This window comes from Gymnodraco acuticeps, unplaced genomic scaffold, assembly GCF_902827175.1.
Source record: "Gymnodraco acuticeps unplaced genomic scaffold, fGymAcu1.1, whole genome shotgun sequence".
Taxonomy (NCBI): Eukaryota; Metazoa; Chordata; class Actinopteri; order Perciformes; family Bathydraconidae; genus Gymnodraco; species Gymnodraco acuticeps.
Window position 1 is genome coordinate 3,668,152 of NW_022990238.1, and position 15,187 is coordinate 3,683,338.

General features: G+C 46.3%; 1 protein-coding gene across 8 annotated transcripts in view; it reads right to left on the reverse strand.

Annotated features, from left to right (window-relative positions):
- LOC117548374 (BAH and coiled-coil domain-containing protein 1) overlaps positions 1-15,187 on the reverse strand; it is a 67,412-nt gene that overhangs the window by 18,828 nt on the left and 33,397 nt on the right. For all 8 annotated transcript variants that reach the window (XM_034219612.1, XM_034219619.1, XM_034219615.1 and 5 more), the window contains exons 3-8: positions 11,328-11,510; positions 4,792-4,914; positions 2,090-4,582; positions 1,791-1,902; positions 1,501-1,700; positions 911-1,066 (exon numbers count right to left, since the gene is read on the reverse strand). In XM_034219612.1, the coding sequence (XP_034075503.1) occupies positions 911-1,066; positions 1,501-1,700; positions 1,791-1,902; positions 2,090-4,582; positions 4,792-4,914; positions 11,328-11,510 (3,267 nt within the window). The remainder of the gene's footprint in view (positions 1-910; positions 1,067-1,500; positions 1,701-1,790; positions 1,903-2,089; positions 4,583-4,791; positions 4,915-11,327; positions 11,511-15,187) is intronic.

The following is a 15,187-nucleotide window of genomic DNA, read 5'->3' on the forward strand; positions in this document are numbered from 1 at the left end:
AGCAATCCCACACTCTCCCCCGCTCTAAACAGAAAGCTGTCTCTTAAGAACTGTCTTGAGAATTTGCTGGAATGGCGAAAAAAAAAAATGTGAACAGATGCGGTTGGCTGTAGTTTGATCAGAGGTCAAAATACTGGACTGGAAATGTTTGTCTCACCGGAGCATTCAGTGTGGACTTTCCATCCAAAGCTCTGACCTGTCCAGCAACATTAGCTGAAAAGAGTCTGTGAAAGGGCCCAGCAGGAAGCTCAGTTCCCATGTCTGTGTCGACAACCTACTCATGTTGTGGCTTCAAGGACCAGTACAGCTTGGTGTGGGTGTTGTGCTATGACAGAGGTCCAATTTCCGAAGAAGTGGGTCTACACTGAAGTAACCCCAAAAACCTGTTCACCTTTGACTCGTCCCTTACCCCTTTTCTCAAAGACACACCAAAAATACCATAGATACGTTTTGTGGAAGCACTACCCCTCTTGGCTAAAACTCCTGGTGAGCACAAAGGGAAACTTACTATCCAGGATTGTGAGCTAATTATATATCACAGCCTGCTCACTGAATCTTTCCCGCACTTTCACACTTCCCCTTTCTGTGACGTGGTACTCAGTGTGTGCATGTGTGTGGGGTTGCTCTGGATGAGTACTCTAAACCAATGAAAGCCCTATTCCTGCTGGGCCGAGCAGGTGGTGCGCAGGAAATGTTTGAATTGTGGTGTGTGTGTGTCTCTCTGAATGGGCCCCTTAAAGGGAAGTTCATCAGCAGTCTTCACAGGGAGGGATCCTGTGAAGACTGCTGATGAACTACCAACAGTTCTGTTAATGTTAACGTTCATGTGTGAGGCTGTACATGCATACACATTCAAAGTTCTTCAAAAGTAAGCTAGGGTATACAGAGGAGAAAGCAAAGTTATGCATACCCAGGTGATGCGTTGCATGGTTGGAAGGCTCAGAGGGCAGGACCACCAGCTGGGCAGAGGGGTCCTGAGGCAGAGGCAGGACTGGCTGCAGAGGGCCTGACATGGCTGTAGAGAAACCTGGGGGTAGATTCTGGTGCAGTGCTGAATGACCTATTCCTGGTTTATAGAAAGCATGTCAGGTTAGATGTATATACCCACCACATAGTGAGTAAATCACTGTTACAAATATACAACGACCAACTACCAATCATAATCACTTCATTATAAAATCAATTCTAATCCTGAGCGTGAACAATTGAAAACGTGCTTAGATTTAAATATTTTCTCTCTTCAGGTAATGTAATATTTCAGCAGCTGTATTATGCACCACTTTGAAATGACACATAGCTCTGCAGGCACTAAAGCCAACTCAAAATGTTCTGCTGAGCAAGAATAATTGACCTGTAGGTCATCAGAGCATATAAACACCTTTGTTTTTTAACTCTTCCATAAAAGGTTAAAACACTGCCTTATTTACATGATCTGCAACACTGTAAAAAGTCACACTGTTGGAATAATCTTAATTTCTTAAGTACTCAATATTATTTTACCATAAGAGTGTCCTGTCATCCAGAGGGATGGGCTTCCAGTTCTTGGCATCCAGTGATGGTGAGCAGAATGTGCAGCAGGATCTCCTAATTGGCCAGACTGGAGGGAAGTCCCTCCTGGGACCATGAGATGAGAGGTGAGGTCTCCATGACAGCTGTTGGAGGGGTGGATTCTTGCAAACTCCACCCTTTCCTTATTATCCCTGGCATTAGGTTGAGACAAAAACAGAAAAATACAAATGAAGTTTCTGAAAATAATGTATTTAACAGGCAAAGGCTTTTCTTTAGCTTACCTGATATATGCATCTCTCTCTCTATCCAAGCAATTCAAACCCAACTGTTCCCCACTCATCCTTTTCCTCTCCTCTTCGGTGGGATCTGAGGGATACATGGGGCGGGGCGGTCCTGCAAGAGAAGTATTAGCTTAACCATTAGCTTTCACCTGGTAAGGATATGTTCCCAAGTCCCTCACCATTTCTCAAAATACTAATATGACTCCCAAGATACATAGTGACAGAGTGCTGAGGATTCATATTAGTTTGGCTCAGTATTCCTTGTATTTGTTTATTAGGCAGTGACTTATACTCCTTACCTTTGACTGAGGGATGTACCCTGCCCTGTCGGCTGTTTGGATGACCATCTGCAGATCGACATGGTGGCTCCCTTTGTCTGGCCACAGCCACTGCAATTCCCACTGGTGGTTGCCGCACCTCGCTTTCCCCATGTCCTGTGTCTCCAATATCCCGGCCTCGCCCGCTGTAATCAGAGCGCTCGTTGTCATTGGCTGGGCCCTTTCTGGAAGGTAGAGTTTGTTTGTTGCCCTGCATGGCACAGCTCCCCCCAGCAGCAGCAGCAGCAGCTGATTTGAGGCTTCCAAGGCCCCCAAATGGGCTTTTTTGGGAGAGAAGCAGTGGCTGTTGCTGGTTGCTATACTTAAGTAAGCTTTTCATGGCACTGCTCTCCCCCTGAGTTTGGCCCTGGGGCTCAGGTTGCTGCTCAGGTTGCTGCTCAGGTTGCTGCTGCTGCGGCTGCTGCTGCTGCGGCTGCTGTGGCTGCTCCTGCTGCGGTGGTGGTGGCTGCTGCTGCGGTGGTGGCTGCTGCTGTTGCTGACTGAGGGGAGGTGCAGGGGGAGGCTGCGGAGGTGGCATTCCTGGCTGCTGTTGTTGTTGTTGCTGTTGTTGCTGCTGCTGGGAGTGTTGTCCACTAGTCACCCCTAACTCTATGTAAGACTTCCCCTGCTCCTCAGGTTGGGACATGTGTTGGGTAGGCCTCATGGCCCATGGTGGCACTGGGGGCTGCTGGTGGTGATGCTGCCCACTGTTGTTGCTGTAGCCATAAGGAGACATGTCCATCTTTCTTTTAAGTTCCTGACTAGTACCCTGGTTCAACTCTGCAGGAGAAGGAGCATCTGGCGCAGGTCGGCCATGCTGCTGGTGGCGTATCCTGGCTACTTTTTGACCATCTCTCTGTAAGGTGCAGCCAACTCCAGGACCTGGGCCATGGACTGCCCCAGCTCCACTATGTTGGACTATGCTTTTACTTCCCAGCGGGGAGGAGTGTGGTTGGGGTCCTGGATGGGAACAGTCTCTGTAAGGGGAAGTGTTGACAGAATGTGGGACTGAGTGTCCAGCCTTTGGCCCCTGGGACAGCGAGGGTCTGAACACATCCATGTCCACAACACTGTTGACACACTCAGCACTGCGTGATCGTACAACCTGGTGCTGCTGTTGTGGATGTGGAGGCTGTTGTAATTGGGGAGGTTGAGGAAGCTGTGAGGGCTGAAGATGTTGATGGTGGGCCTGCATCCAATCCGGAGCCTTCTCTGTCTTTCTGTATGTGTGCTGCTGCTGCTGTTGTTGTTGCTGTTGTTGTTGTTGTTGTTGTTGTTGTTGCTGTTGTTGTTGCTGTTGCTGTTGTTTTCTGTGCCAACTACTATGGTGCCCACTGCCTCCATTCTTTTCTACAACCTTATCCTTGGCATTGCCGCCACCAACCACACCAACCACACCAACCACACCAACCACACCAACCACACCGTGGCATTCGGGGTTACCATGCTGGAATGGACCACTGGATTTGTCCCCCAGGCCTGCCACTGATGGCACAAATGTAGGCCCTGTGACTTTAGGTTCTCGCCCCACATTGGCTGGCCCCCTGTCATGTGAGGCAGGGTTGGCTAAAGGAGCCGGAGGGGGCGGGCAGAAAAAGTCTGGGTGATGGTGTGCGTGGTGGGAATGATGTGGGTGGTGTGGGTGGCTGGGATGGAGCTGAAGGCAGTGGAAGCCCCCTGGGTGTGGATGTGTATGGGGGTGAGCATGAGGATGTTGATGGGGGTGTGCACCTCCCGCAGCAGAACCCATGTGTAAGGTTGGGGGTACTGAGTAGGAAAGAGTGTGGTGGAGCTGTGCCTGACTCCTTTCCAGACATTCTGAAGGTTGTTCACTGATCCTCATCTCCCCACTTATCCCCTCCTTGCCGCAGCGACCATTACTACTGGGAACCATATGTATGCCCTGACTACTCCCCCCACCTCCCATAGCCACAAGGACTGTGCCCTCCCCCCCACAGCTGGGCATTGGGGGCTTAGCCCCTGCTCCAGCATCTCCATTTTGCATCTTTCCATTGTGCAAGCAGGCACTGAGGGGCTTGCCCATACTCTGAAGGTGTTCTTTACTGTACTCCATTGTGAGAGATGCCTTATGCCTCTCCAGGGCCCGACTGTTGACCTCCTCCAGAGGCAGTGGGTGCTGTGGATAGTGTGGGTGTTGCTGATGGGAGAGGGAATGGTGGTGGTGTGTGGGCTGGGGCGGCTGGTGGCTGTGGTGCTGTTGCTGTTGCTGCTGTTGTTGTCTCTCCTTTGCCTCCTGTTTGCTACTGGTCCTCTCCTTGTCCTTAGCAGGTACAACTCCTCTCTCCACAGACCCCTCTTTGAGGCCCTTATGGAGACCTGCCCCTACCCCTGGATCTCTGTCTCTGCTGCAGGACCCCTGAGAGTGTCCTGATCCTGCCCTGGACATAGGTGGCAGACTGTGATTGGTTGAGATGAGGGGTGGCTGGGACGGGAGACCTCGCAGATAAAAGTTCTCTGAGAAGAAGGAAGGTAAGACAGTGAAGACAAATGCATTAGTCAAGAAAGGAAAAGGCAATGACAGAATTAGATAGTTCAGCTCTCATGATAGTGTCCCTAGGCATCCTTATATAAATATTCCACATACAATTACACCATACTATGTTTGAATTGGATTTAGATGTCTTATTTCTGTCTGATTGCATTTTAATCATCGCCTGCCTCACCTTTTTGCGTGTCATAGAAACGATGCTGACCGTAGAGAACTCCGCTGTTGGCATGGTGATCCAAGTGGCTCATGGGAAGAAACGTGTGGGCCAGACTCCCTGAGAATCGAGGATACCCTGGAGCTGTTGAAACGGATAGCAGAGAGAGGGGAGAATTGATAAGACAGGACAATAACCTCCAAGATGCAGTTATCCAGACTAACCCAGCATAAGCCTTCAGGTCCAATGCAGCTGGTGGTGTTCATACGCAAATAAGTACTGGCTCTGCTTGTCATGTTTGCCTTTCCTGCCTGAGTTAAGAATGCAAACAATACAAGACAAGATTGGAGATTGCTGTACGAAATGTGTCTTTGGAATATATGGCTCTTTCTTTATCTCTTTTTCAGAGCTGGCACTGGCACCTCTTTCCACCTGGATGGAGCGATAAGTACGGATTTGAAGCTTGTGTTTACAATGAAGAGAGAGCTGGGGGGGGGGGGCTGACCTTTACTGACCTACATCAGGGGTAAAAGGTCATTTCAATGTTGGGCCCTTAAGCCAGTACACCTGGGCTTATTGCATCAAGCCCATCAGGAGGAGATTTACACCACAACCAAACACAAAACTCCTTTTGCAATGGGACATTCAAAAACACAAAAGGCTTTGAAGGGCGAGGAGAGAGAAAACATGGATTGAGATGAAAGCATATCGCTGTATTAGACAAAGAATCACTATGACAACCCACTTACACAATTGGGTAACTAAAACATCTAAACAAATAAATATGAATGTAATCAGCCCATCTCTACTTATGTATAATTAATTATTTAACACAATTGCTCTTAATTAAGTACTCAAAGATTCACTTGATTAAATATGTTGCTGAACATTGCAGTGCATATTCTTTACTGAATACCGAATGTCATGTAATATGCATGAATAAACCTGTGTGCTACCCATATACTTGTGGATACGAAAAGCCTACAGAGATATTAATGAAGAATGAGGAAAATAACCTATATGCACTTTCACCATTAGAGAAAGAGTATTAGGGCAGGAAGAAAAGCGAAGGAGAAAAATACAGACAGAGAGACGAGACCAGAGACATGAAGCGTCTTTTTGTGCTTCTTTTCAGACAGTATGTCTACGTTCCACCAGCACCACATTAAACCATCTCAGTGACCTCTGAGTCATCTAAAGAAGCTCAGGTGTGTCACATCTCTTTTCCCCTCATTTTGCACCTGCCTCACCCTCCAGCCTCAGTTTCAAACAACTCGCACACATAGTGAAGGAAGGAGGAGGGGGGATAAAGGGAGGAAAACATAGCTGTACAAGCTAAATGAAAGACAGACATATTTGTGTTGGCAAGCGTGCGGCCTGATCCAGGATACGCAGATGCAGTTCATTTTGCTGTGTGTGTGCGCAGCGCCGTGGTTTTAACAGGAGCTCTGGGTGTTGAATGTCTCACTTTCTGCCGGTGGAACAATGGTGTGAGCTGGCTCTTGGGAGGAGGAGTGTTGTGGTGGGCTTAATGACCTCGTCTCATAGCGGCCTCCGCATGCTCCCATCTTAATTAATGAAATGCACAGAGATGGCAAACAGTCCTGCAATAACACAGGAGGTGCTGCTTTCTGAGGAGGGCAATGAGGTGATAATTACATGCCCTCACCTTTTCCCTATTTTTCTTTCTTCAACCTATTTTCTATCTCTCCCCTTTTGTCTGTCTCTTTCTTGGTTGTCTTGCTTTTTTAATGAGTAATAAGCACACACATTTATGTCAATTCATCTACAGTGTGAAAGGGGGAATCCTTTGTTTAAGAAATAAATGTTTCTCGGATTTTGGGAGGGAGAAAAAGCAGAGAGCTGTTTGGTAGTCTTTATCCAAGCTGGGAGAGGGGCTTTTTTTCTGCGGCAGCGTGTTGTTTGTGAGCGTGACGATTTACGGCGTAATCCCTTTTCACAGCGTGGTCTGGCTGTGCCCGATAATGCCAGCCCGCTCAGTTTCAGCATGCCCTCCATTGGGGCGGCAAGAGGGGGACTGCTGGGCACGGCAGAGCCCATTCAGCCATTAATCTGGGCAGGACAAGGGGAGCTGCTGCTGCTGCTTCTGCTTCTGCTGCTGCAGGCGACGTGAGCAGGGTCTTAGTGCAGTCTGCTGACTGCACAGCAGCCTCGCTCTCTCTCCCTTCACACACACACACACACACACAACACACACACACACACACAACACACACACACACACACACACAGCACACACACACACACACACACACACACACCACACACAACACACCACACACACACACACACACACACACACACACACACACACACACACACACACACACACACACACACACACACACACACACACACACACACACGAGTCAGCATCGGCAAGCGAATGACAGAAGGGAGTTCACAGCGCTTGCCCTCTTTTCCACGGGCGGAGCAGGGGCGAGCGGCAGAACAAACAGAGCTGCATCCCAGGGAGGGATTTCCAGAAGTTCTGAAGGTATTTCTCACAGCATGGTGGGTTGAGAGAAGCAGGCCGACATGAAGGACAAAGAAGGGGGTTGGATATAGAACAGCACCTAGAGGCAGTGGAGAATTAAGCGTGCTGAATAAGAGGCAGACGACAGAGTGTTTAGTTTCGCTCTCCCTTCCTCACACTAGCCCATACTTCCTCATGTGGGTTTCTTCATTTGCTAAAAGGCAAAATAACATAAGCCCGAAGTGTAAATTGTCAGCACGAAAATGGCTGTAACATTTTCGAGATAGGACAGAGAGAGAGAGCATGGCAGAAGAGGACCAAGAGGAGAGGAGGAGCAGGCTGAGCTGCCTGTCAGGTCCGCTAATTGAGAAAAAGTGACAGAACCATCAAGACGCTGAACGGGAGGAGGAGGGGTTTGGTGGAGGAGGAGGGGTTTGGTGGAGGAGGGGCAGTGCTGTGGTGGATCTTTTCAGGTTTGACTAATTGAAAGGAAGGGATGCAGGCTGGCACGAGAGAGAGCTAGAGAAAGATAGAGAGAGTGTGCCAGAGAGGGAATGAAAGAGGCAGGAGTATGGAAAATAAGCGATGGGGGTGCATCTTAAATCCCACAAAGGAAAAAGGCTTGCAACTGCTCACAGAAGGAAAGATGGACAACTGAAGATAGGCTTGGAAAGGCGTATCAAACAGAAGTGGATTAGACAGGTGTGCGCAGGCAAGCTTGTGTGTGTGTTCATGCTTGTGTGTGTCTATGTGTTGACAGAGATATGAGGCTGCAATTGTTTTTGGCATAACGTAATAAGTCATTTGGATTGCAGCCAGCTGGCCTCAGGCCTTCGAGGAGCCCGCAGGTTTTTTTTTCCTTTAGTCCATTTTTCTTTTTTAATTTTTCCACTCAGTTGATTCAGGGGGGGTTGTTCATTGTTTATTTAACTGCTCCAAACATGAAAATAAATCTTCCAAAAGCTCAGAGGACAAAATCCGTTTTTTACCAGGTGTTGTGAAAAACATTTTACATTACATTTATTAAAATGCTCACCACAGTTGTTATTTTTCTCTGCTGTGTTCCTCCACCCACAATCATATACTGCCACCGCTTTCTCCCTCTCAAACTCAGTGCCAATGAGTCCATGTCTTCACTCAGCAGATAAACAACAGTGTGTAGTACACATAATGTCAATCTAAAGAGAGAGACTAAAAACACAGAACTATTTTAATCTGTGCTACTCTTTGACATCATGAAAGCCTTGTGATTTTGGTCTTTTCACCTTTTATAAATATCCCGACATTTGTAAGACAGAGTACTGTAGACTTTATTTTTCCCAACACAATGAATCTTGAAACATAAGTCAACACAGGACTTTTCTGTCCCACAGTCACTCTCTTTGCCAAAATGATCTGGATCCAGAGGTCCAACACTGTTATTGGGGATGTTATTTATAGGTGTGTTTAATGTTTAATTTAAAGATTTGTTGCTTATGCTCCCAATGTGGTCTGTAGGCATGATTTAACTGGCCCTCTTTATAATATTCAGACCATGTCCAAACTAATGCCTGCGCTGATGTGGATTAAGTTGAAAACACTTATTTTTCTCTCTGATGTTGCCTTCTAATGCCAGAATAAAAATGTAATTAATTAGAATGACTATTTAGTATTATTATTATTAGCAGAAGTATTCATTGTTATCGTTTTTATCATTATTATTATTATTATTATTATCACTATTATCTTCCTGAAGGAGCTATTGTTTAGAGGCTTATTTTTATGTTAGTCAGCAGATTATCTAAAGAAAATAGTCAACAGATGTCTAATGTAGTGGAAATTCAGGCAAACAATCTTGTGATTATTTGTTGATTCAAATCCAGATTACATTTCATTTTCAAGATTTTTTTGTTTTAACATTTGTTGCTTTTTTCTCATGCACTCAATGAAATGTGTGTAAATGTTGTTGCAGATCTACCTCCAAATGATGTCTACACCTTTTGTACTGTATCATTAAAAACAAACATTCAGATAGGATTGTTCCCTGGTGTTTTTCACCATAATTCTATTTTAAAAGCTTGCTATTGATATTCGTATAGAGAAACTAAGCATTTGTTCTTAAGACACTTAACTAATGTAGATGTATATTTTATGATTATGACATTAAGTGAATGGATGCTGAGTGGCTAATGAGATCCTTGTTATGTATTGCTCGATACGTGGTAGATGTTACCTCTTTAATCTGTGGCAAACGTGTTGGAAGAGTAGCAGAGACAAAGACATTCTGCACCATGACAGGTATATGCCTGAGACATGAGGATCATACAGTAATCTTTCAATACAAATTCGAGCTGCTATGCTCGGATTTGCATGCAAACAGTCACTTTAAAAACACACTGCTCACAAAAAAATAAGAACATTCTGAGAATATCTTTAAGGTTACAAGTGACACACACACACACACACACACACACACACACATACACATACACATACACATACACATACACATACACATACACATACACATACACAAACACATACACACACACACACACACGAGCCAGTGCCTGCTCTGCTGCTGGTGGGGTTCTGCTGACACCCGGAGAGAGGAGGCGAGAGTCTGGGTAATTGTGCCGCTCATTTTGATGACTTGCTTTTTATGCAAAACAGAAAAAAGACAATATGCAATTATCTTGAGGAGGGAACAGCTGAATGTGGTTGATGAACAGTCTGGATTCAATCATGCTCTTAGTGCGTTATATGCAATTAAACTGCAATAGAGATAATGGCCTCCATTGCCAACTGAGTAATAATCCCAGTCATAATCACCTCCATTACTTTTATTAGGCTTGGCATTATCATCATCACTCTTATTAATATTATTCTACTTTTCCACAAGAACAAAAATATTTGACAATGAAACCCTGAAACTATAAGGTAAAAGGAACACTAATGCTTACAAAATTAGTTTTGAGGGAAATTGAGGGAATATGAACTACCGAAGGTATCTCATTCAAATGTAATTGTCCCGTCTCTGTTTATTTGAAAAGGTCTAGAGTTTCAGATATTCTCACCACTGTAGCAGCTGTCCACTGACTTAACCCCTAGTCAGGATATAAGAGCGAGGTGGGTGTGTGTGGGGGGGGGACAAAAAAAAACTGCATCTCAGCTGTATGTGCCCAATCAGCCCCAAACCAACATCAGGCAACTGGGGCGACGCTGATCAGTGACCACAAATACAACCCACTGGCGTTCCCACATGGAGTAACAGCTGGGCTATTCTTAGAAAATAAATACAAGAGGGCTGAAATAGCAAGAGTCCAACAACTTCTACCAGTGTGGTTCACTAGATGGCATTGGGCTGCCATTACATCTTGTAATTAGCAAAAGATTATAAACGTGTTAATCTAACAGTGACAGATGTGCAGTCTCAGAAAAGAAGACCTTGCATTAATAGATCAGTAGGTGGCAATGAAAAAGTCCTACATTTATCTGTCACTCTTAGCATTAACATTTCAAAAATACCCCAACAGATTAATCTCTCTACTTTATCCTTGTCTGACTTCTTGGCTGTATCTAAAAAGAAGTGTGACGTGTTGAACTGAGTGTGTGTTTATATTTTCTGTGTGTGTGTCAGGGTTTTGTAATCCTAAGCATTGGTTGGGAACTACCCTATTAAACTGTGATGGAGACACCAGCTGAAAGCTTTGCAATCACTGCAACTTTGAATTAGCCCGCGTTGGCGCGTGCTGCTTCAGAGAGTCTTGAGTGACATTCCTGCTGACGTGAATTGAATACCGCTAGATTCCTTGGCTCAACTATTGACCCTGTGTCCCCATCCAGAAACCATGGCACTGTACTCCAGACCTATTTTGGTTTTAAAATAAAAAGGGATGGAGCCTGGCTCTTGCTGGATGATTACAAGCCTTGCTTTTGTGGAAACCTAACACTGCCTAAAAATACACAATATCAGAGTAACAATACACCCTGTGAAGCTCTGTCCCCAATACTGCCAGGACATGAATATATGTGGTCAGACCAGGGCCATGTGTTTGTGTACATGTGTGATTTGAGGTACCTTCATGCGAATGGGGAAACCAGATTTGCGAGGTGCTGGAGTGAGGTCCGCCCCGGAAGGAAGGTGAGGAGGGCGAGGAGGGCGGCCGGGAAGGGTGAGACGGGTGGGAAGGGGGGGTACCCAGACTACTGGCCAGAAAGGTCCCCATGAAGGAGGCGGAGGAATTGCCCATCAATCCACTGCCTGCATACCCAAAGAGAAAAAAGGTAGGAGAGAAAACATGGTTAGAATTAGAGGAGTGCAAAGTGGCCATGAGTGTGACCATAACAAAAAACAACAGATCTAAAAGGATGAAGCCCACTGGAATCACAAAGCCAGGTCGATTTGGTCGTGGAGAGCTTGAATGAGAGTGTGTGTGTGTGAGTGTGTGTGTGAGAGAAAAAGTGTGAGACTCTCCTCCCCCTCACTGACAGCCGGGCCTCTCCCCTCGTTTTCTCTCCTCTCACACCGCCTCTCCCCATGGGCAGACAGAGGTCTCATCTCACAGCTGAGTACACACTTTCTCAGGCTCTCTCCCTCTCGCTCTCACACACTTTTGCTCCCGCTCCCCAGTGTCCCTTTCTCAATTTCTCTCCCTCCCTCCATTATCTTATGCTCTCTATCTCTCACTTTCATGCCCTCAATCTCTCTTATTGCTCTGCTCCATTTCACCTCCTCTCTGTCTCTCCGCTCTTCCTTTCTCGCTGCATGACTCTGAGAATCCCGTACTTTCTTCTTTGTTTCCATGTTGGCGTTTTACTCCTTATTCTTCTCCCTCTGCTTTATCACAGTGGCCCTCTCCTCTCTTCTCTTTCCCTCCACTGTCCCATAACGATGAGCAAAAACACACAATGCGCATGCCTCTTCCCAACCCTCCTTTTCTTTTCTATCCCTCCCTCTCTCCTGCTTTCTTTCTGACACATAGCATTTCTTTGCTTTGTTCTTTACCATAATGATGGCACCAGCAGAGCAATCTGTCCCTGGCTGGCTGAACTGTGTGTTTAACAAGACTATGATGAGTAATTGACCATTCGTAGCGACGCCCGTGTGACTGGGGGCTGATTGTCTATTATGCATTGCTGGGCAATCTGGAGAAAACACACTGATTAACCACTGCTTAAATTACATTCCCATTACGCGCCCGCCAGTGCACTTGAGAGAGGGGTCTAGGTGCCCGACTCTTTGCACATTCATTTCCCCCAAGTCACACTGCCGTGAAGTCTCATGCATATGTATGGTGCCTGAATGCGAGCACACAGGCTCATACTTGCACAAACTCACACATTGGTGTATCATACATTGTGCACACGGGACTGGCTATGAAAACGTTGGGGAGAGCAACATGGTTAAAATTAATTATCAACCATTATGACGAGCTGATCTAACAAGGAACACGGTGTGGTTTGATTTCCTTTAAGCATGAATCAGTTCAAACATGAATCGATCTTTTTTTTCTCTGGGAGTGTGAGAACAATTGCAAGGAAGTCGAAATCAGCCAAGCGGTGAGCGAGCGCATCCTCTGAGCAGACAGCAGGAATAAACCCATCAGTCTTGAGCTGGCTCCTGCACCGATGGCTTGTGGCTCATGGGCCAGAGCACAGGAGCATTCAAATACCATGAGTACACACACACACACACACACACACACACACACACACACACACACACACACACACACACACACACACACACCACACACACACACACACACACACACACACACACACACACACACACACACACACACACACACACACACACACACACAATTCACACATAGAAATAGGCAGACACACCTCGAAACACTTTGCACCACAGCCCAAGACAGGTGGAAGTCCCCCACAATCCCCAACCATATTCTTCCTCAGAAACTACCTTAAAACCAACCGTGTGCGCGCGCGTGTGTGTGTGTGCGCTACTAAATAGCACCAACTTAATGTTAATGCTTAATGCATCAAGACCAGCACACCTACCTAAACATTACACATTTGTATCCCAATTTGGGATCAATAAAGTATATATTATCTTATCCCTATTCACCATACATAATTTAAGTGCTATACATTTAGGTTCTTTATTTGAGTAATAGATTGTTCCGTACTACAGCACAAACATGCTTTGAAAACTGTTTTTATGACTCAACCTTTTGAGTCAAAGTACACAAAATGTATTTTAGATACCATGCTAGGGAAACAACAAAATACTTCCTCTACTTAAAATATTTCCAGGAGGCAACCACGTCAAAATGGGTGCCATAGCAACATCGTACATGTTGCAGGGATGTAGCCTGATGACAGTATCCATGCTTTTCTCCTTTTCAGACCCCATTGCCTCTTCCTTCTCTGCTGCCACCCCCTATCACCCCTGACCCTGCAGAGCGCTCCTGGCAGATCTCTGTGGATGAGGGTGGGGTTTGGGGGCAGTAGGGAGTGGATTATTGCCAGTTTGCTCGCCAGGCACCCATCCAGACCCCATCATCCAGACACCCAGGGCTCCTGTATGCCACCGCCCACAACATTGCACACTTCTCTGCCCTCTCTTTCTGCCAGTCGCCCCCAGGAACCCCAGCTTTCCTCGGTGCCTGCGGCTCACATAAATCAGCTAATCCTCCTGCATTATTAACAGCCTCGCCCCAGAGAGAGAGAAGGGGTGAGAGAGACAATGAGAGTGACATGAGAGAGGCCATGAAGCCCCTCTTTACACACCAAGAGAGGAGAGATCCTCTGCCAGGAGGACATGGGGAGGAGAGTTACAATACATACAAAGGGAATGTCATGATGTAAGGCAAGGGGATCTTTGACATTCAAACTGATATTCGGGGAGAAAGGCATTGAAGAAAAACCTTAGGAGGGTCTCAGATCAACTCATACTACGCCAGGAGACCGCTCAGTGATCCAGGTTGGCCATAGAGTCTGACCGTTTCTACTGGGAGAAGGGCAATCGCCCAATCTCATCTAGTGCAAAAATAATAATGCAGTAGCCTTCACCTCTGTCACATTGGCTCTTGCTGACTCCACAGTCTGTCACTCATTAAATGACCCCTCCCTCTGTGCTCTGTCTATTGTTTGCCACCTGCTGAGAAGTAAACTGTGCATGATGCGCAAAAATGCTTTTCCCTTGCAATTTTCTTAAGCGTTTTCATACCACTGTGGAATCTAAGGACATGTGCAACACTCACTGTTTTAATATGATGACCTCCCTAAACCCATTTAAAGCTTAATGAATCAGAGGTGTTGGTGAGAAAAAACACAGGTTATTAAAGAGGGCTGGTCTGCCTCGGTGTAGGGGCAGTTCCAGTTTAGGTGCCAACCAAAGCAGTGCGGAACAAGTGGAGCAAAGCTCTGAGGCATGACAGCACCGGGGCTGGACTCACCATAACTGTTTGTTTAGCAGCTTATTAAATGGTGACATTGATGCCACTACCACACCAGCTCCTTGTAAAAGCTGGGTTTCTTAAGTGGGGCCAGCAGTGCACTCGTATGGTCTCTTAAGGAAATCGGGTCATGTGCATCCTAATCAGTGCCGATCCCTGACAGCAATGAAGATTAATCCTATTAAAGAATTAAAGGAGAGCGGAGCATTGGGATGGGTAACCCCACCTTCCTCACCCTGACACCGTCACTAGCACAGTTGTGTTCAAATTGGTTCAAATGTACAAACACTAAAACAAACAAATAAATATCCCAGAACCTGTGGAGGTGGAGGTGTTAAGTGCTACTCCACCCACGCTCCAGTGTGGAAGTGTAGGGTGAAGGAGTCCAGTTTGTGCACAACAACCAAAACACACATGCACAAATGGTAATGTGGGCGGAGGCACAGGCCCCTGTGCGCGGCATGGATGAGCAGCAGGCGGGGAGGCGGAGAATGAAGGCCCAGTTGTC